Raw genomic sequence first — 23312 nt, forward strand, 5'->3', positions numbered from 1 at the left:
CACAAATCTTAATGCAAATGGGAGAACAAAATAATGCCTTGATACAAGAAACAAATCCTATACAGCACAGAGTAAGTCATTATTTATTTACAAAACACTACCTGAGCTGCTGGATATTGAACTCTTGCATGTTTGAATTAATTAAAGAATACAACAAAGAATAATTTAGTGGCCTCTGAAAAAAAATACAGTACTGCATAAGTCAGCATTCTCCTTACAGCCAATTACTGTTCCTTTATTTTCAATGCTTTATCTTGCCTTCAGACAGCCCTTTCCTTCTCCTTTCCGACAGGGAACTGAACTGAAACTTATCTATGCTCTCTTTAAATATAGCGTACACTTAAACAGATATAATTTTTAGGTGAGCCTTTCTTTTAGGAGGCTAAAATATGTTTTTCTGCCATCCCCGTCTACAGCACTGTACTGCTTTACTCCGGTGCCGGTGCTGCTGTCTGTTTCTTGATGCTGTGGGCGTGCCAACCACCATCTACTGTAAGTAATGCACATAGTATGGATAAGTACATCATATGACCCCACTTAAAAACAACCAAACTATCCCTTTAAGTTCCAATACTTTAAAGCTCATGCCTACAGCACATCTTGAGAGCAGAGCTTTTTACACCACATCAGAAGTGACACAATGATAGCAATTTTGAAGAGTCCACATATTGAATTCATTTGTTTGCCCACATTTATAATTGAAAAATAGTATGCAGATATTGCCCACATTTAGCAAACAGAGTTGGTTGTATTTGAGTACAACTTACTTTTAGCAACTTGGATGGCAACACTAAATAAACCAGCAGTGTTTGTTGTGTGATGCCAGGTTGGCCATACCGGAGTGTAAAAAAGAAAATATCCACGACCCATTCGTCGTTAACAGCAGAAGTTTTCTCTATATCAGCATGTCATTTTTACAGTAAATTGTACATGATGTGAGCACATCATAAAGAATATAAATCACACCCAGTGTAGGCTATCTTTGGACGACACACCTGGAGGGAGAACGTACACTATCTTACTCACGACTTGATTTCTAACAGCACTGTGAGTCTGTTTACTCAATATTTCATCTTCTGTGCTCTTATCTGAAGCGGTAAAGCTTCTGCTCTCTCCGGCCTCCTGCTGGGTCCAGGAGGAGGAGGACAGGGACTGCAGGGCAGAGTGAAGCTCGTCTCGTGCTGCCATGACACTCTCGAGAAAGGGAAGCTGCAGGGACGGCGTCGATGCTTCTTCCTTGGACAGACCAGTGATGAGCTCATCAACAGCTTTGGCAGAGGAGGAGATCTGCTCTCTGCAGCTGACGAGGTTGGAGTCCCGGTCTTTTCCTGGAACAAGGATGACAGTCAGATAGTGGAAAAGACACCTATAACAATAGTCTGGTTCATTTTGGCTAAGGGTGGTTTTGTCCAAGGGTGGTTTTGTCCATGTTGCCAGCTAACCAACCACGAAAATGTAAATGAGAGCGACACTCAGGTTACAAAAACTTTATCAGAGGGAGACTTTTTAGATCCATCGATCGGATGCCTTAAAGTATTCTGGTCTTAACGAGGATATAGACTTTACATGCTTTCTGTAAACAAGTAAAATGTATATATTTGTTCTTCGCTCTGTATAGGCTCCCATGTTTGTTTTACAGCCTATGTTAAAAACTAGGAGTATCTTTCATTGATGTACATAAAATAATTGTTTCTGTGCTATTTCTTCATGATATTTTGTAATAATTTGTAGTATTATGGTGGTCATGTGATTGCCTCCCATTGGTTGTCGATACCATATATAGGTGAGCCCACATCCGCTTTGTCTGTTTGTTGAATGCCCTGACGAAGACCTACAGTTGTCGAAACATGTTGGCTTTTTTAATGATTTAGCCACTACAATAAAGGCTTTTTAGAATATTTCCTTCCTCGTTGCCACTTGTTTTCGTATCTTGGAATGCCTGGATTGCTTTCCTTTGTCTATCAAAATGTATCATTGCAATGAAAATGAAAAAACAAAAACTATAGTTCAAAGACACACAAATCAGAATGCTATGCCATAATAGAAAACCTAATATGATTTGATTGGCTGAGACGCAGGCAAAGCTGTTATAAAACACCCAATGAACCCACACGTCACAACATAACAGTTCATTACACATACCGATGACGGAAGTCAGACGGCGGCTGGCGGTATCACGGTTTTGCACTCTGCAGCACTTTACCGCAGTTTCACAAGCGTGTCGGAGAACTACGGTAGCTTTCAGGTAATGTAAAAATGTGACAGGCTCTCTCTAGAGCCTGTGTTTGGGTGGGCTATTGTAGAAACATGGTAGAGCAACATGGTGGACTCTGAAGAGGACTCGCTCCCTATGTAGATATGAAGGGCTCATTCTAAGCTAACGAAAACAGGATTCTTAGTTCCAGGTGATTATACAATAATGAAAACATAGTTATGAATATTATATTCCAGTTCTGCTAATAGTTCCCCCGAACTGTTACACACTGTTCCTTTAAGTTGGTACATAACTAATACAGTGATGTATTATTAGTTAAGGTTTATAATTATAATTCAGCTTTTCCTGAAATCGCCTGTTTGTTGCTTTATACTGTAACTGGGCATTTAAAAAATAATCTTTATGAATTAAAATAGTGAAGGACAAAAACCAAGAACAATTGTCTCTGGCTCCTGACAAACTATTTCTTCTTCTGTTTTTGACAAAGGGATGTATACTGTTGCTGTACGATGTACGTTATACTGGATAAGAGTTTTAGCTGTGTGTATGTCAGAAGCGTCACCTCGCAGGGCGGTAGACAGACAGGAATGCAGCTGTCTGATGGCCTGGTTCAGCTGGAACAGCTTGGTCGCTGTAGTCCTCAGTCTCTGCAGATGGGAAACTGAGGCCTCCTCCTCCTCCTCCTCCTCCCCGTCCTCTGGGTCAGCCTCTCTCTCCTGATTGAAAACATGAACACACCCAAACAATGAATACAAGACGGAGCAAATAAACAGGACTAAATGAAAAACAACCAACATCATGAAAATACACTAAAACATACAAGAGCATACCATTGGACAATATACAAATCATTCAAAAATACACTTACTCAATAGTTTACAACAGAGCCAAAACTCAACAAACCAACATATCCTAATATTCTCCAGCTACATGCTCCCGACTGGTCTTCATATATTAACCAGGGACCTTTTACATGTCAGTTACAAACTCTGTATGTAGCCTAATGCCACTTCAAGAATCACATACACACACACACACACACACACACACACATACACATACACCCACACAAATGATGTCACTGAATGAGTGGGGCTTCCATGGTGATGTGCTCTTTTCCTAATAAACCTTAATAACCTTAATAACCTCTTTTCCATAAACTTAATGGCTTCCTTCCCAGTTCACTACAGTACAGCAGAACATGTAAAAAAAAAAAAAAAAACATACTAGTCTGCCAACTACTTTGAACATCTTTAACTACTGCAAATACAATTTCCTGTGTTTAATGATCAAATCTCAGGTTTAAGTAGTTTCTGTCCCTACATTTTGCTTAAATAAAATTACATATACACATTCATATAATTGCATTTTTCACTAAATGTAATGACAATTCCATAATTTCTTGAAAAGGCTACTTTTTCTCATTTATACCAACATTTGAATCACTAATCGTCCTTTTCTGAAGAGCTGCAAATTATAAAATAATTTACAGTTGCATTTACATCCGGGATGCAAAACCGAACCAGCCCTGTGATAGACTGGCGACCCTGTCCAGGATATACCCCGCCTTCGCTCAATGTCAGCTGGGATCGGCTCCAGCCCCCCCCCGCTACCCTGAATAGGATAAGCGGTTACAGATAATGGATGGATGGATGCAAAACTGCTCCGTTCAATGACTGTACAAACCGAACCGTGGGCTTGTTGAACCACCATTAAATACAGGCCTGCTTATTATTTGATGAGGTGTCAGAGACATAGAAGAGGCAAAAATCTGAATCTAGCCCTACTTGACCATTAAGTAGCCTGCCTTATTCCCTAATGAGCAGAACAAACCGAACCGAAATCGTGACCCAAAAACTGCAATACAAACCGAACCATGGGCTTGTTGAACCTTCGCACCACTAATTTACATCCATGACCACGCACACGTGCAGTCTCGTGTCCCGAGTAGCTGCCTCAGGCTATAACTCAGGTTTATTTGACTACAATAACATTGTGGGCGTCAAAATGCCCCTATATGTGTCAATGATTGGTTTTAACAAAAAAAAACTGCTAGTTTGTGTGGCTAAGATAACGGCAAACAAGCCTGTTAGCTGTGACTGATGCCACTTCATTCAACACATTCATTACCTGAACGATCATCAAGGGGCGACTGCAGAGAGATAAGCCTCCAGAGCTTTGAGCTTTACAGGAGCAATAAAGGCTGAGTGGCATCTTTAACGGGGCGGCTGTGTGTGGGGGTATTAATCTGTAACATTTAAGTCTGTGTCAGGATGGAAGATTGTTTTTAACATTTACATATCCAGGGAAGCTCTGCTGAGCGTGTATTCTGTCTTTCAGCCAGTTTACCCAAACAAATACCAGTAGTTTTTGTAATGAAGCTGCAGATAGCTGATAGCTAATGCCATTAATAAAAATCTTTAATTAGGACAATTTTTAATGATTAAGTTCATTTGTATGTGGAATTATAATACAAGATTAAAAATCCCTTTATTTTGAAAAAAATAAATGCAAGTTAGTAATTACATTTGACTGGTGGAAGAATAGCTTTCTCTGAAGTCTGACTACCTTCATAATAAACTTCTCAACCCCACATCAAAACGAATGCAGCAATGCAACATACTAGTCCATATTTGAATTGATTTTGCACTTCATGACTGTTCAGAATCACACATTGGCACCAGGAAATAAAAAGGAGAAAGTATGGAAGGGAAGTGCTGAGGAGTTGTTGATGACATGTCTAGAGGGCCAACACAATTAACACCCATGTAATTGCAAATATCACAATTAAGTTTCCTAAAACTTTAACAAAACTTTCAAAAGATGCACAGAAATTTGAAGCCTTTCTTTTTATTTTACAATGTTATCATAACTTCTAGTTTGCAGCTGTCTGTGACTGAAAACTCACCGTAATATGGCAATGCATGTAGTTCTGCAGAGCACGGGCCAAGTCAAGCGCCTTGGATTTTAGGCTCTGCAGGATCTGTAAACACAGATGGATTACCGTATAAACAATGACACCTCATTTTAAGAATATTTACCTACACCTTTACAGAAATTTAGTATGATCTCTTACTGGGTTCCTGGGGTAGGCCAGCTGAGCCTCTCTCAGCATCTCTCTGGTGATGGTGAAGCTTTCCTCTAAGAGAGAGCCAACGCCCTTATTGGTCCCCCTCAGCAGACACATGACAAATGATGGCTGAAAAGATATAATCATATAATAACATAAATCATATGTTTGATAACACTTCCATAGTCAATCACCAAAAGCTAAAAGATACAACAAACACAACACAGGATATCTCTGAAGGTTGAAAACAGAGAATGAGAAGTAAAGCCAAAAAGATATTAAATATTTGAGGCAGATACTGATATTGAGAGTAAGAAAAAAATCTGAGAACGATATATTAGCCAATAGTATTTTCTTGTGTCATAACACAATCAAGCTTGATTCAGATCCCTTAGATTATTTTTTTCTTTTTTTTAAAAGAATGGTGACCAAGACACATAAAAAGTGAAGCCAAAACATCTGGATTGCCCCCTGGTGGCTGGCTGCAGTATAGGTCATAAAGCTCGCCTCCTCCATGTTAGCGGATGGGACATGGGCCAAACTAAAAAATCAAAGAACGCGTCAAATACATTTTTCCCAAAGATGGTTTCTGTCAGTTTAGGTAGTTCTTATCACGCTGATGTAGGGATACTAAATTTGAAAATAATTTCGTAACCGATAACCGACCCTCGTTAACCAATTATTAACCGTTAACCGACAAGATTAGTGCGTCTCATGTAGCAGTTCCCAGAGATGCCCTGGCTGTCAAGCAAACTATCTCCAGCATTGGGAGTCTTTTAAAATGGGATTTTCTGCAGGTGAGTTTCTGGCAGTCTCTCTGTGTTATCTTTGTATACAAATGTGTGTAGATATGCTAATCACTGTGTGAATATAACTGAACAGAATAAAATCATGTCCTTCCCCGCCCCCTTTGCACTGAATGCCTTGCACCTTTAACAGACAATTCTACACATTTCCTTACCATGCGTTTACACAACATAATATGAGATACCACTGCATTTGCACATCAACAAATCAACCATGCTGTATCCTTATTCATCTTAATAACCCCCCCAGCTTCTTGCTCTGAGATCCACACAGCTAATATTCCATTCTCTAGTATTGGCGAGTGGGGGCTTGATTACAGTGGACCCTAGATAGTAGCTGCTGTGGTATTAATGGTGGTGTTACCTTGCCTGTGGCCTGGGCGCCTCGCTCCATAGCGTTCAGCGGCATGCCCGTCATCGCCGCCAGGTGGCCAAGTGCAAGCAACGCTGCATCCAGGCACTGACTGCTCTTCCTCCGTGCCTCCGTCACCATTGATGTGATCTCGGATTCACAACCCTAGATGAGAAACATTTTCAACATCAAGTCAGCACAAAACAAACAGAGGAACAGGTTGAATTAAAATTGATTTAACAGTAAATCAATGCAAGCAAGCCAACAACATGGTCATGGTCACATAATCTGAAGGGTCAGTAAATAAATGAAAATGCTAGAGAATGTGAAAAATCAGGAGAGAGACGAAAATTGTGTGTTTAGGGTTTAAGGAATTTAGATGTATTTTCCATATATTCATGTTCTGTTTGGGGCTCAAGGTTGAGAATTCCCTCCGCTTTGCCATTTCCATAGACAGAGCACAAACAGCTCAGAGCTAAGACACATCAATTAATGCTCTGCATTTTGATCAGCCACAACCTGTCCAAACGACACTAATTCAAAATCATTTTTCAGTTCAGATTGTGCACTCTTTTCAACTAATTTGTATACTGAAAATGCCACAAAAAGAGCAATGTAATGTCGATAAATAGCCTTTAATGCAGTGTGGTGTTTTTGGTGTTTACCTGAATGAGCAGCTGGAAGAATCCTCCCATCTTCTTGACTTGGCTCTTGAGTTCCTCAGCGACGGTGTAGAGCCGGCCGGAGGAGGGTTTAGCGCTGGCCAACCACTGCATGGTAACAAACACTGCACTCTCCGTGGCCGTGATGGCCTTGACCAGTTGAGTCTGTGCCACCAAGTTACACACAAACACTGCAGGAGAAAAAGCCACAATAACAGTTTGGTTCATTTACATAGTAAATCAGAAAAATAAAGGTGCCTTTTAGATCAGTCTGCATATTAGTTGGACAATTTCTGTTAAAATATTCAAGTTTATTAAACTGAATGAATAGAAGAATTGGCATAAAATCAAATAGTTTTTTGGTGCAATGTCAGAAAATTACATAGAAAAATAATATTGAATTACCAGAAAACATGCTGTATCGTGATATATATATCGTTATCGATATGAAATGACCTATATCGAGACAGAAGATTTCTACTCATAAAAGACAAATTTCAGTTTGAATCTCACCGTTCTCCTGGCTGTCATCATCCAGGCCGTCATATAGGTCAGATATGGTTTGGACTGCCACGTACATCAAGTGCAGATCAGAGGCCAACCTGTCTGCCATGCTCTCTTCTGTTCCACTACAACCACGCAGACGGGCCACTGACTGACCAATCAGCTCCTTGCAGATGCCCGGCACGGCAGAGTCTGAGCTGCTGGAGTGGGTGGAGGGCGGTTTGGGAGGACCCATCAACCCTGGGACAGACACAGTGAGGAGTTGGGGTGTGCCGACATGACGTCATTCTTACAACACTGTCATAGTAAAAATGCTTTTTTCGCAAAATCAAGTGTAGCACCCAGTTTTTATTTAACAGCAGTTAACGTCATTTTGTTCATTGCCTTACCAGCAGACTGTGAGGAGCTGCTGTGGAGGCTCTGAATCGGATGGACCCGGATCTCGTAGAGACGCCCTGAGATTCTCCTGCTTTTCAACATGCTCCTGCTCCTGATGCCAAACAAACCACAAACAAAACCCTGTGAGTATCCTGCCAACATTTAATATTTATATTTTTTAATTATTAGGCGTGTTGATGCTCTCATTCAGAATGACTCGCTGATCCAGTGTATTCGCTTTCTTACAAAATCAAGTGCAAAAAAACATTATATTCATTGCAGCTCCACGTTTGTCTGCCAGTTTGTTGTGCCAATATGTTTTTAAATGCACTGCCTGTTAGGTTTTTCATTTGTATGGATTCCTTACTGGATCTCAGAGCCATATTTTTTTGCTGACATTATTATGAGGGAATTGGAGATGGACTGTATAAACCCCTATCTGATTTAAAGTGCCTGAATGGGCACATTTAGACATGAGTTTGGTGTTATTTTGCCTGGATGCATGTTTAACTCATGTGGGGTTAAATGCGTTCAGCAGGAGAATACATTTTCATTATTATGAACAATCTAGAGGAGAGAAGATGAGTAAATAGCTTGGACTGTGGCCATAAGCATGGGGCATGGGTTTAATGGAGTCAGAGAGAGGATAGATGAAGCAACCACACAGCCTGTGCCATGTGTCATTTGGCTGTGTCTGCTGGTAGTTCAGGCACCACCAGGAGCACCATGACAAGAATAACAACAATGTGAAGGGAAAATGTTGGGGGTTCTGCATGTACCGCAGTTGTGTGTGTGTTTGGGTTACGGTTTGTAGAGTGAGAAACACAGGGACCGGTCGGTGCCCTTTCCTTTTTCTAAACCCCCTGGCCTGGCCTTCATGGAAATGAAATTAATAAACAGAGGAAAAAATAATAAAGAAGGAAATATTCTGTGGGCAGCAACTTCACATCAGCATTTTCATGAGAGAAAGAAGGATGTGTTGGATGTCAAAGAATATGTGCCAGGTTGTAAATCACATTGGTGGAAACCAGGAGGACTTTGTGAAAATAACCAAAATCTTCCAAACAGTTTGACAAAAAAATATTTTCCATGTTCCATTCACGTACCGTTCAACTTTCCATATACACTACATCGCTTTGCCTGGCACATTGTTCATATTAAAAGAGGGCAAGAGGCTGTGAGTTCAGTTGAGCATGAGGGCTATGAGTTTAACACCCACACACTGTAAGGCTAAAGTAGTGTCAACCCTGTAAACAACAGTAAGGTGGACACTTGAAGAGAGACAGTCCTGTACTTCCCCCAGGTGTTTTGAACACCTACTTACACATTTCAAGTAACTGGATAAGAATACCAATTAAGTTAAGCAAAATTTGATGAACAGGTAATGTGCTGGTACGAGGGGATTGATGGATAGGAGGAGAGAGGAAGAGCTGGATAATTACCTTCGGCGTGAGAAGGAGGAGGTGGAAGCAGAGGAGGCCGATATATCTTGCTCCCACTCATCATCAGGGTCATAAAACACATCGTCATCTTTAGAGGTGGAATCCCCCTGCGGAGAGTAAACTATTGCTGACATGCCCACTAGTCTCATTTACTCAGCTTAATGAGAAAAGCACAGCAAAGTGAGGCAGCATCCCTCCGTCGGGCATAAAACAACCCATTCTGGACTGTAAATAAGGTCAAACGCCTGGGCAATTGGCAATTGCACTTGAGAGCTGATGTCACACTGAGTATGCAGAATGAGGAACAGACAGGCTGGCTGGTTGAATATGCTTCACTCAACAGGCATCAAACATCAGCTTATTAGAGTACTGATCAAATTAAATACGCAAGTATGCACATTCCCTATGAATATTCAAGCATTTTGCTGCTACTTCTTCATCATTATGAGATCCTTAAGGGTATAAATATGTTATTGATTGTATTACATCCATGATCATTCTGACTCTATACACAATATCCAATAATACGGTGCAATAAAATTCTATTAAAACTGTCTATCCAACCATATATTCTCTGCATCCCTTATTCTATAAAGATCAGAGGTAGCTTGAGACGATATAAGAAAATTAGCTGAAAGACTGGGAAACACCCTGAACAAACACAACGCCTGACAGAGCTAAGTCATTCACACCTAATGGCAATGTGGAGTTTCCATTTCATCTAATCTGCCAGTCTTAATTCAGGTGGAGGAAACCCAGGACCTTCCTGTGAGTTGAGGGTCCTCCCCACTGAACATCTGTGGCACCCAATGTATTTATATTAATAATTGGTTTAAACCATCATAACAAAAGTCCAGGTTGTTTCCACATCAGGAATCAGCTCTGTTTTACTCTAAGTTTCATTTTAATTAGAGGGAATACTCAGATACGTCAGACTTTCTTCTTTACTTTCATTAACTCTAAAAAGTGATGACTTGAAAAGGCAGAACTGATTTAAGGCAGACCTGATCGAGTTCCCTCATGGCAGCGATGTTGTTTTGGAACTTGTCCAGGCTCCAGAAAGTGGAAATCCCCAGCTTTTTGTTTTGAACCCGCACCTGTAGCGGACCACCCTGCACCAGGTTCTCATCTTCAGAGCTTTCGTGTCTACAACAGAGGAGAGTCACATGATTTTGACCTCAATAGCTTTATTGATTCTTGATGGGTTTGTAACCCGTCTAATAATTCATGTCATATGCTATAACTGTGGCCCAATCTTGTATTTCCATACCTGCTGAAGATTGTGTTTTTCTTAAGTTTAGCACTGATCTTATTAGCTTCCTCGATCATCAGGGACAACTTCATGGCATCCCACTGAGGAGAGGCTGAAATACAGAAATGAAACACATTAACTTCACCACAACAAACAACCCCGAGTCAAAGAGCATCTGGATTAGATGGTCTTCATTTCAGCCTGATTTGGTAGCACTAGTAAACAATTTAATCATAAACACATTGGTTGTATAGATAGATATGAATGGTGATGACACAGCAAATGGGTATTCTGGATTTATAACACAAGACAAAATGAGACCATCATTGCGAAACGGAATGTGGCACAATAATCTTTTTATATATGTCTGTTATTATCTTGTTTTCGTTGTAATCGTTGGAAGCCGCAATTGTAATTGTAATTTGATTAATTGCACAGCCCTATCACAATAAATTATTAAATTAGATATGTTCCATGGCCTTCTTCTCTGCTCCCATTAAACTGATGTTAAGTCCAGTGTTTATATTGTGTCCTGGCAATATCTACTCTAATGTTTCTGGCTTAAAAGGACAAACCCACCCATCTGGAACTTCACTTATATGGTGTGAATTGTCATTGTGGTTCCTAGCTCCAACATGTGCTCAGAAGTGACTTGAAAGCACTCACCATTTTGGAGGGAGTTGTTTTCCCTTAAGGCTCTTTTCTTCTGCATCTCCTCCAGCTCTCTGCTGATCTTTCTCTTCTCTGCTTCCAGCGCGTCGACAATCTTCGCCTGACACACACGATGCTCCTCCATCGCCTGGAGTGAATCATGGTAATGTACACAATATTAAAACCCACCAGGCCAAGACATTACGCCTTAAAGCCAAGCCCCACCACGACTCAAAACACATCCCAAATGGCCCATCAGTTAAACATAAAACCTGGTGTCAGCGTTTTAGATCATCAGGAATCATGAGCAAATGAAGGAGATGATGTCATTTACAGTTACGGGAATAAACCAGATTTCCAGTAGACGGACTGCTGAAAGGGAAAAATTGCAGAAGGCTGACTGAAATAAGATCTGTTTGAAATATCACACTCTTGTCTTCGATACTGCAGCTCTACCAATCACAACTCTGTATCGCTCAATGTAGATCAAGCTGTCTGAGTGTACACGTGAAAAAAGGGATTAGCTAATCAATGTGAGGGCAATAAATGAGATCTGTAACAATCTCAAACTTTCCAGAAACCTAAAATAGTGAACTTCGTTAAAGTGAGAAGGAAATTTAACATTCCCAGGCGTTGTTCTGGGTCCTGACCTGGGCCTCCATGTGCAGGCGGACGCGTTTCTTGTGGGTATCCACCTCCTGCTCCAGCTCCCTCTTGTCCATTTTCAGCTTTGCCATCTGGTTTGCCACCCTCTGCTGGTCAAACTCCTGCTGACGCTTCCGCTGAGTCTCCTCAGTCTGCATAAATTACATTTTGGCATTACTTGCAAAAATCAGGATTTACAAAAGATTATACATGACAAGAACTATTTGATGGTTCTGTAATAATGCAATATAGCACACACGATTTAAGACAATATATTAAGTTTGTCAGTTTGTCATCTTTATGCAAATTGACTTCTAATACCTGTAATAGCAGTACAGCTAAAAAAATATAGAATGTCAACACACCACCAATACAGTACAAATGTTAGGTAGAGTGTTTCATTAAAAAAACAAGAATTGAAAGTTGTGTGTACCAGCTCTCTCTCCAGGGCTCGGATCCTGTCCTCATACTGCGCCTTCTGGTCAGACAGCTCTTTCTGGGCCATCTCTTTGGCCATCTGGATTCCCTGCATCATCTCCTCTTTTGCCTTCAAATGGGCTTCTTCAATTTCTGCCTCCAGCCTGGGACACACAAAGATGGCTTAAAAATGAGTTCACAAATAGATGTCACCCTGAAAAAATATTTTTAAAAAGATCAGGATAGTTGGTATAACTGGGATTTGTATCTGGTCTTTTGCACTCACTGAGCTCTTTGAGCCACGAGTAGCTCATTTTTGGCAAATTCAAAGTCTTTGTGGCCATCGCCTGCGCCTGTCCAGCATGACACCCTCTTCCCAGACTGCACCTCTGCTGGATGGTTGAAACGGAAGTAGTGGTCTCCGCCTAGAATCACCCTGTCGCCCTGGAAACCACAAACAGAGATGAGAAGAGTTCAATTTAATAAAATGAATAAACAGGTTGGTCATATTTAATTTAACCGGTGAGTTTAGATAAGAGCAAAGTACAAATAAGAACAAAGAAAGTTGCTCCATACCATAGTGTAATGCTAAACTTCAGATGGGTTATGAGATCAGTTTCTGGTCTACTTACATGGTGTAGGACAGTGGATTCAGATATGAGGTTTCCATTAACAAACGTCTTGGCGTCGTCCATGGGAGTGATGCTGACAGTATCCTGGACGTTGGTTATTACACTAAAACAAGCCAAAGAAATACATATAAAATGTTCACGTTGAATGCCTTCAGTTTTTTCCACTGTAATTTTCAAACCCCTTCAGTGTTTTTATTTTTTATTTTACCAGTGTTGGTCAGCGATGAGGGCTCCTGTCAGCTGGATGTCATGCCTGGACTCAGACTTGAGCTTGCCCACGGTGGTTCGAACCTCTTTGATCATGTAGAGAAGCATCTCAGACAGCTGAGGATCCTCGTTCAGGTTCACCAGGTTAGGAAGACGATTGTCCACTTTGAATGTCACACCTGCTTTCTGAAAAAAAAAAAAAAAAAAAACATCGTTAGTGTGGGGACACAAGAATATTTATTGAGGCTTGTTTCATGTTTTGTTACTTTGACCTTTTAAGGTCAGCATGGTCGGTGAAATGAAAAGATTATTTTCCTGTTGGACACAGGAGACGAGAGCCTTGACACATTAAAATCAAAAGTACTGTAGGACAGTAAAAAATGTCAATAATGTTACGCTCAAAAAATGTACCTGCAACTCTTTTGTCTCTTCACGTTTGCGGATTTCAGCTTGCTCCAGTTTCTCTCTCCATGCCCTGCCAGAACATAAGATAAAATATAACAAAAAAATGTAATCCCCTCAGATTAAATTCTGCCCCGTCTCAGATGTATCCCCTATTCCATTTTAAGGACCCCTTAAAAGATGGAGAATATACCGAGGACCCCCATGTATGTCCCTTGGGATAATTTGACAAGCCTAATTTTTAATTTTCTATAGTCTTAGGTTATGTGAAAAAACAACACAAGATAATTACATCAGAATTATATAAGACATATTTGCAGATTCTAAGAGTTATGGATTTGCTAGATTATAATGTAATCTGAACTATGTTATTACTATTTATTTATAATAAAAAAATTATATATATATATTATTCTTTGAACTATTTAAAAAATAATAAATAAATTATTAGTATTAATAAATAAAATGTCATAACTTAAATGGATGAATCTGAAAATGTTTCACTTTGAGAATCACTGCCATAATCACTTATAAACCTTCTCACTGACCTAATTTTATAAAAAAAAAGGAAAACATCAACCTCGCCAAATGCTATGTATATTTATTTTCCTTCTTTCTTTTTAAAAGGAAAATATGAGGGTTTTCTCACCTACACAGACTAATACTAAGAATTTAATCTTTGTATGTTAGTATCTTTCCATTTTCACATTTCAAAATGGTTGATGTGTGAATATATGAAACAGTGAGTGCAAGATAAGAAAAAACAAAACAATATGAACGTATGAAAACAGAGCAAATACATTCAAACATATGTACATATCTGCATATGCTATGCAATCTGCTACAGCTTTCACTTTGAACCCCTCAGAAAGGAGACTCCTAATATCTGGGTCTGTTGCGTCAAATAAATGAAATGAAACGGTTATAATTATTGCAGAAATACTGACCGGTTGGCCTCAACCATTTCTCTCTCTTGCTGACAGAGTTTGTTCCTAAGGCCGGCGACCTCCTGCTGGAACAGCCTGACCCTCTCTGGCTCGATGCCCTGGGAGCTCATCTGGGCCGATCGCAGCTTCTCCACCTCCGCCTTCAACTCTGGAAACACACAAAGTTTGTCTCTGTAAAGCTAAAATATGTCAAAGAGTTTAAAGCAAATATACACTTAAATGAATATCAGTAAATGTGAATCTCAAGAGAGATGCATAAAAGTCCAGAAAGTGTTTTAGGATTTGACTTTAATAGAGGCTACAGAAATATTCTGATTTCGTCAGTGAACAACCCAACAATGTCACTTATTGCAGACAATTCATAGAGCAACATTGACCTGATTTGTAATGTTTGAGTCATTTGAACTTTGAGTATCACACACTGACGGGCGATGTGAGAGAAATAAATCCACAGCAAGAGCTCCCCTTAGTGCTAAAAATGTCAAAGAGCAGCACAATCATCTTATGAAAAATAATACTTGCATGACAGTTAGCCGCCATGTGCGGCTGACAGTGCATAAATATGGCCCGGAGGCAAGGTTAGGGCCAGACTTTAATTGAACCGGGTAGTGCATAAGCTGGTGATGGATTGATGGGCAGACAGGAGGGTGTGAGTGAGAGAAGGAGAGCGAAGGAGATCAAGAGCAAGACACAAATAGAAAGATAGACATTCACATGTAAAGAAAGAGAAACATGCAGACAGAGACAGCGAGACAGAAACAAAGAGAGGCAGATGAAGAAGGAGATAATGGACAGACAGAGATGATGCTCTGTTGCTTTAAAACATCATTTCGTACTGGGAGTTTCTTTCAGTGCACAAATACTGTTCACATCTGTGATGCCAGGATGGAAAAAACAACACGGCCTCATGGATAAGGACATGCAGGTGCCGTTTGTGTGAAAAACATATTGTACTGCTGTATATGCATGAGCACAGTGAAAAAAAATCTCTTTGATATCAACATTTTTTTTTTGGTGGCCAAGGACTCACCTGGGTCACATCTACCTCACAGCCGGCAACATCCACAATATGTGCATGCATGGTAAGTGTACGCGCCAAAATCTCTGAAAACCCTCATTCAGGCATGAACAGACAAGTATAGAATATAGAGTACAGAGTAAAACAATAACAAACTAGTATTTTGGTTTGGATAAATAAACAGGCTGTATAAATAAATAGGTTTAAAAAGTTTATAACAAAATACATATAGGCCAGGGGCTGTATTACAGAAGCTTCTTAACTTGCCAATCCTATTTTAACTGTTTGGGAATGATGGTAATTAGGGTTAGGATCTGATTTAGATTATTTCTATGAACAGTTCCTAAGTCAATGTTCCTATCCTAACTTAAGATAGGAAAAGTGTTTTACACAAGCATCCTAACTTCCCAAAAATCTTAGATAAACTCTCCTAACTAGGATAACCGTTAAGCTGTCCTAACTTTCACTTTTCCACCACATTTCTTCTGCTCTTTGCACATAAGAGTGGACTTCAGTTTGCCATATCATGATTTGAGCATCTTCCTCTTCGTATCACTTGTCAGTGAATATATTTTCTTTATGATAGCATCAACGCCCCGTTGAATGCCGGATATGGCTCAGACTGTCTGCTATCTTTTAGCCCAATGTCTTTAACATCCTTGGATTTCTCTACACAACACCTCTAACTCAACTGTCTTGAAGTTAAGTGCCCGCCATTGCTTTTGCTCCATTTTTCAAAATATGTTTCAGTATGTTTCAATGAGAACGGTTACAAGGTTGTTTAGCTCAGCAAAAAGAGAAAAGTAGCGTAGGTTGCTGGGTAACATACGAAAAAGTTGAGTTGTGAAGTGATGTTGGATTGACCATTTAGGATTTTCTAACTGGAGATTAGATAGGATGAAGTAAGAAAAAATAATATTCATAAAGTTAGTTAGGATTTGCTTCTGTAATACCAAATTGAGAAACATCTTAACTTAAGATTTAAGATTGGAAGTTTCTGTAATACGACCCCAGAGCTCAATTAGGTCCAACAGAGCTTTTTGAACGTGGTGTCTGACCTCTGATGAGCTTGGCGCTGGTGTCCTCATTGACTTTTGCCACGTTAATGATGGTGCGGGCCTGCTGGGCGTAGCGCAGAGTGCTCAGACTTTCCTCCACATTGCTGCCGGCTGGGCTCAGTGTGGCAATCATGGCAGTCTTGGAGTTACCGCCGAGGCTCTCTTTCAACAGCCTGCGGAAGAGGAAAATGGGATTTTGGTCAGGATCACCCTTCTAATTTGGAAATGAGATCGGCTTTACTATGGTAGTTGGAGAAAATGTAAAAAAAATATTGATATATATATCAGACAAAGCTTTGGTATACTGCATGAACTAAGGAGCAGTTTTGTTTATGTTTCTTATTTTAAAAAATAAAATAATAATAAAGATAGCTTGCAAAAAAACATTGTGTAAATGTGTACAAGCATTCTGATGTCTCACCACGTCAGGACAGACTCTCTGTACGGGATGAAGACCTTCTTTCTGGTTAGTGCTTGTTCTGACAGGGCAGAGATGACCTTTCCAAGGGTAAGCAGGGATTTGTTGATGCTGGCACCCTCCTAAAATAACACAGTCAAATTGTCAGTTTTGAAGTACATGTTGTTTTAAGAAAATGCAAAAAGCATCCTCTGCAAGGTGGACCAAATAAACAAGCAGATGGGTCTGAACACAACAAAATCTTTTCAAAATCTCAATGGAGGATTAGCGCTGCACAGTAAATCGAATATTAATCATGATCACAATTTTGACTTCCCACAATTAAATTAACATAATCCACTGCGATATTGACATTTAAAACGTGCTCCGCTCATAGAAAACTCAGCTGCAGATACAAATCAAGCGCTTCCTAAACTGACAGCCAGCCGGCAATTGAGATGTTTTGGCTTCACTTTTGGGGAGCCATCATGCCGCTGCACATGCACTCTACAGTGGCAGCCTGTGAAAAATGTTCTTAATGTTGCGGCTGCAGTCCAAAGTAGAAGAGTACTAACATGTGTATGTGTGTGTGTGTGTGTGTACCCTGAGTCGGTCTCCACTTGTCTGGGCCGATTTACAGCGCTCGCTGCCTGCCAGGTCCACCAGGTTGATCCTGCTGGTGATGCTGTGGTCGTGTTCCTCGCCCTCCACAAACTCTGTCTGTACACAAGCACACACAAACTCATTCGATTCGTAACACTGAGCTCAAAACACATGACGGCCCAAGTTAATTAGCAGAAATATAAATATTGAAGAATTCATTTGACATTTTGTCTGACACGCAGTAAAGTTGAGAGGCCCTACCTGAGTCTGGGTCATAATCAGGGTGAAGACGGAGTGAGATCTGGAGCTCTTGTCATTCATTCCTGTAGCTGCTGTGGCTCTCTGCTTGTTGCCCAGCGCCAGCCAACCCTAAAGAAGGACACCGTGAATATTAGGATTGAATCTCTTAGTGTGAATTCCTCTTGTGGTTATCAGCAGCATTATTGTTTTCTGTACTACAGCAGGCTTTGGCTATATCTTTGATGCTCAGACAGCACTTCTCTCCATGGTGAGCCTGCACTGCACATTCAAGACATTAATATTCAGTCAAACGTTGATGTCTGTATTTCACCGTGGCCTCTTAGTCTGCCAGACACTGAACCTTGACTTGCTCACTTATTCAAAGCTGTTCTTAAGAGCATCGGCTAAAGGCAGAGGATCAAAAAGAAGCAGTCACAACCTACCTGAATGTCATTGTAGGAGCTCACGATATTCCTGTGAAGAAATAAAAGTGAGCAACTCTGCAAATCACACCAGTCAAGAATGTTCTTTTGGCCTTCATTGAAGATTAATACAGCAAAATGAATTTAAAAGGTTTCTTACGCAGAGAGGTCAGCAACATACGGACCATGGACTGGATGTTCCCTCACTCTCAGCTGGAAACACAAATCAACAGGGTTTATTTATCTCGACTGTAGGGCTGCACAATTAATCGAATATTAAATCGCGATCACAATTTTCGCTGCCCACAATTTAATGAACATGATTGACTGTGATATTTACATTTAAAATGTTTGTTCTGCTCATAGAAAACTGCAGCATATCAGATGAAGCACTTGCTAAACTAACAGCAAACAACCAGCCGGTGATCGAGATGTTTTTCGGTATAGATATTATCTATACAACCAATGTGTTTATGATTAAATTAAGAGCATACAATTATTTATCTAGCTCTTATTGTTGCTCATTGTTCTCTTGAAGTGCACCAGATTGAAGCATTTAGATTTAAAATGTAGCTAACAAAAGGTTAGGGTGAAGATTCCCGTATTTTTTTCATATTGCAATATACTGTATATAGCAAGAAAAAAATATTGCAATGTCAGTTTTTTCCAACATCATGCAGCCCTAATTTGTACATCAACAGGGATGTAGCACAGCATGGAAGTGAAAACAGTGCTCTGTTTATTTTAATGTGAAAGTGCAATAAAATATGTTGTCGCTAAAATCAATGAATAATCGTGATCTCAATATTGATCAAAATAATCGTGATTATCATTTTGGCCAGAATCGTGCAGCCCTACTTGACTGTAGATATTTTCAGGTTATTCAGTCCTACTAATGACCATACAAAATTGTATGCATTAAGCAGGTGTGCAATTGTGTGATTATCAGATGTTTCACGCTATCTTGATAGAGAATTACAAGGCACTCCAAGATGTTTCCATTCAAGTAGCTGGTTTATCTGAAATGTAGCCGCCAGTAGTTGCAAACTACTTACAGGCATACTCCTCTGGCTTGGCTCATCTCTGGACACCAGCAGGTCGTGGATCTTCTCATTGTATACTTCGAAATAGCTCATCTCTACATGACACTTGACCTGAAACATAACAACCAAATCATCAGTTATGTACCCAGAAGGAAAAAAAAGATTGTTCATGACATGTAAACATTCAAGTCTATGCATCTTTGTCTTAGTGTTTTCTGCAAACTGCAAAACCTTAAAACGTTTTCTAACAAAGAATTAACTAAAAAGATGTAAAAGAACATCAGAGGAGCGTTTAACCAGGAGTAAATCTTTTGAAAAGAGATTTTACCTCTTCATTTTCCATGGATGCCAATCTAGAAAAAAGCTCCTGGCAGAATCGTGGGATTACCCCCTCCTCTTCTCCAAAGCCCATCATCCTAAACAACAATGATTTCAAACAAATTAAATAAACAATTGTCAGATTACAATTTAAAATACACATCAGGAGAACACATTAAGTGCAAAAAAAAAATGAAGGTACTCACGTGTACGACTTCCCAGAGCCTGTTTGGCCGTAAGCAAACAGGCAGGTATTGAATCCTTCGAAGGCCCTCAGCAGCAGAGGTTTGGCCAGTGTCTCGTACACCGTCTGCTGGCTGGCGAAGCTGGGGTCACATTCATCCACGGAGCAGAAGGAGAAGTCATAGGTGAAGGAGTAGCTCTGTTTGGAGACCGGATGCTGGACAGCAGTCTCCTGGCCGTTCATGAAGATGACCTGCAATGCCTTCTCTGCTTTCTCCCTATTAACAGGAATATTTACCAACATTATTTCAGAAATATGTTTTTTAATACCAGAAAGATTTTTTTTTCCCAGATAGTAAATCTGAGCACTTCCACAACCTACATTTTTTAATTTTTTTTATATAGTTTAGTGGTCATATTCCAGCTTATAAGGCCTGCAACAAATGATTTTTGGTCTATATAATATCAGAAAAATGTGAAAATGGCCATTAGAACACTTTTCTGAGGCTTAGCAGTAACTTTTAGAGACCCCAGACTCTTAAATGCTGACAGACATCATCTACTTCCTGCACCATTTACCCAACAATTAAGACAAATATCAGGAAATCCTTTGTCCCCCGAGCCATCAAACTGTACAACACCTCTCTAGGGAGGGTGGGGACAAAGGAGGACGGTCTGCAAGACAGATAATAATGCACACAGTGCATTTCCATAGACTAAGCTACTGGAGTTACCCTGCACTATATTCATTTTTAACAATCTCTTCTGCACTATATTCACTTTTTTTTTACAGTCGTGTATCAAAGCTCTTACCCTGCACTATATTCACTTTTAACAGTTTTCTTCATCTCCTTGTATTTTTATATCTAGTATATTTTTTTGTACTTTGCACTACTAACTTTTTTACTGCCTTTTTACTAACATGTTTTGCACTATGGAACTGTGATGCTGGAAACTTGAATTTCACTCGGGATCAATAAAGTTACTATCTATCCCTCTATCTATCTATCTATCTATCTATATATCTATGTTCCAGCTCATAAGGGCTGCAACATATGATTTTTGGTCTATATAATGTCAGAAAAATGTGAAAATGGCCATTAGAACACTTTTCTGAGGCTTAGCAGTAACTTTTGGGGCCCCAGACTCTTAAATGCTGACAGACATCATCTACTTCCTGCACCATTTACCCATCAATTAAGACAAAACATTGCATGACAAACCTGGCATTGAAAGGTCGTACACGGACTGCAACAGCCACTGCACTGTTCTCCATCTTAAATGAATCCTGGTGGTGCTTCAGAGCCTCGCTGGGACGAGACAGGAGCTGCTCGGTGGTGGGTGCTGGAGCAGGAGCTGGAGCAGGAGCTGGTGCTGGAGCTGGAGCTGGAGCAGGAGCTGGTGCTGGAGCAGGAATGGAGGTCCTGGCCTGGGTCACCACCACGTCTCCCTTTTGGCTCGAGGTGGAGGTGGAGGTCTTTCTCACCTGCAGCACTGCATTGTTTGGCTTGTGCACACCTGCAGGCGTCTTGCTGCCCCACCGAGGAGCTGGAACCGGCATTGATGCTCCAGCTTGTTGTGCTCTGAACTTGGGCCTCTCTAGACTTGCAGATTTGACTGCCACTAGTCTAGGAGCGTCTCTACCTGCCAGTTTCTCGAACACGTCTCTCCTGGCTGCTATCTTCTCAAACTGGGTCTTTTTGGTAGGGGTTTTAAAGGTGGTGGCCTGGTCCTCTAGCTGCCTACCTGTGGAGGAAGAGGAGGGTGTTTTGCTGCTCACCACAGGGGTTCCTCTCCCTTTGCTCTTACAGGCAGCTTCTCTTAAGCTCGCAGACCTGAATACACCAGCTGATCTACCGTTTGGTTCACTGAGGACTTTCGGCGTTTTGGGCTGCAGCCCAGTGCCACTCTTATCATCCATGGAGGGGGTCCTGGTCCTGGTCCTGGTCCTGCGCTGCAGGGTCAGCCTCTTCTCTGGAGCTGCTGTGCTGTTCTGGCTGCTTTCAGCTACAGTTGTCTCAGAGCCCGTCTTACTCCTCCTGGACCTCCTCTGCAGAGTGAGTCTGCCTCGGTGAGGAGTCTGAGAGACCACATAAGTCCTGTTGACCTGTCGGCTCTTATCAGACGACCTGATGCTGTCTTCATCACACACAGACTCTCCAGATGTTATGTCTCTGCCCGGTGTCCTGGATGTGGTCATCAGATGGTCATAGTAGGTTGTGTGCTTCCTCGCTTGGACGCTAAATAACGACATGACTGCTGCTAAAAACACAAAAAACACACTCTAACTTCACTCTAGCTAACTATAACAATACACTACATGAACAATGTGTAAGACGAACGCAAGTACAGCTCAGTATCGTTGGTTAAAAGTGAATATAAATCCATTTGAATGAAGAACAGCTGAGTAACAGAGCTCTCTCTTGTTTGTTATTATCTCCTCGCTTCCGCCTTCGCCCGCTTCAATTTCAAATAGTCCTGCGTCACTGACAGCTGATTGGCTGGATTCTTCGGAAATCGTGACGTCATGACATGTAGTTACCCGAGGCTGCCGCTGGGTGGCAGCATAATCAAGGTTGTAATCATAGATGTATAAAACAGTTGGTAGTGTTATGTATATCATACCTGCCCCACATTACACTGTAAGCCAGCTGTAAAAAGGTTGTATCTCAGTGGAAAAGAATTGTGCTACTCATGTTTTCCTTTTCTAAAATTAGCACTCTACCGTTTAAAACTAAGACCAAGAAAGTGGATCACATCAGTCCAGTTCTGAGGTCTCTACACTGTCTCTCAGAGAATTGATTTCAAAATACTCCTGCTGGTTTACAAAGCACTAAATGGTTTAGGGCCAAAATACATTTCTGAACTTCTGCTATGTTATGAACCATCCAGACCTCTCAGGTCATCTGGATCAGGTCTGCTTAGTGTCCCAAGAGTCAAAACTAAACATGCAGAAGCAGCGTTCAGTTTTTATGCTCAAAATATCTGGAACAATCTCCCAGAAACCTGCAGGACCAACTCCAACTCTGAGTTCTTTTAAATCAAAGCTTAAAACTTTCCTACGTGCTGCTGCCTTTTATTAAACCAGATAATGATCTTATATACTGCACTATAGATTTTACTCTTGTGTGTTATACTCTATTTTAGCTTTTATTTTTAGCTTGTTTGTTTTTTTCTAATCTTCTAATAACTGTTTTAATTATGTCTTAATGTTCTTTTGCACTTTGTCACAATGTTCTTGGATGTTTATGTAAGGCACTTTGAATTGCCCTGTTGCTGAAATGTGCTATACAAACAAAGCTGCCTTGCCTTACTCATGTTTTCATTTCTAAATTTAGCACTCTGCCGTTTAAAAAAGTGACGTACAGTCCATAGTTTAAACAAATTATCTCAAACTCCATCTGCTGAGGTGGACTGTGAGAGAAGTTGAGGGGGAAAAAAGCTCCAG

The 23312-nt window shown here is 40.5% G+C and overlaps 1 protein-coding gene across 1 annotated transcript; it reads right to left on the minus strand.

Moving 5' to 3' along the window:
• Window positions 1-69: 69 nt before the first annotated feature.
• kif14 (kinesin family member 14) lies at window positions 70-22343 on the minus strand. The gene is made up of 29 exons (XM_074634581.1): window positions 21088-22343; window positions 19888-20142; window positions 19692-19779; window positions 19376-19474; window positions 18481-18533; window positions 18342-18372; window positions 17920-18027; window positions 17659-17775; window positions 17080-17198; window positions 16659-16831; window positions 14583-14730; window positions 13645-13708; window positions 13235-13419; window positions 13027-13129; window positions 12681-12838; window positions 12411-12558; window positions 11983-12129; window positions 11348-11480; window positions 10700-10793; window positions 10434-10575; window positions 9430-9536; window positions 7999-8099; window positions 7619-7849; window positions 7109-7296; window positions 6456-6608; window positions 5292-5414; window positions 5124-5198; window positions 2778-2931; window positions 70-1328 (listed from the first exon to the last, which is right to left on the minus strand). Exons 1-29 carry the CDS (start codon window positions 22116-22118, stop codon window positions 961-963), a joined length of 4896 nt encoding a protein of 1631 aa, XP_074490682.1. The 5' UTR covers window positions 22119-22343; the 3' UTR covers window positions 70-960.
• Between the last annotated feature and the right edge of the window lie 969 nt (window positions 22344-23312).

The sequence above is a fragment of the Sebastes fasciatus genome, chromosome 5 (genome assembly GCF_043250625.1).
Source record: "Sebastes fasciatus isolate fSebFas1 chromosome 5, fSebFas1.pri, whole genome shotgun sequence".
NCBI classification, from domain to species: Eukaryota; Metazoa; Chordata; class Actinopteri; order Perciformes; family Sebastidae; genus Sebastes; species Sebastes fasciatus.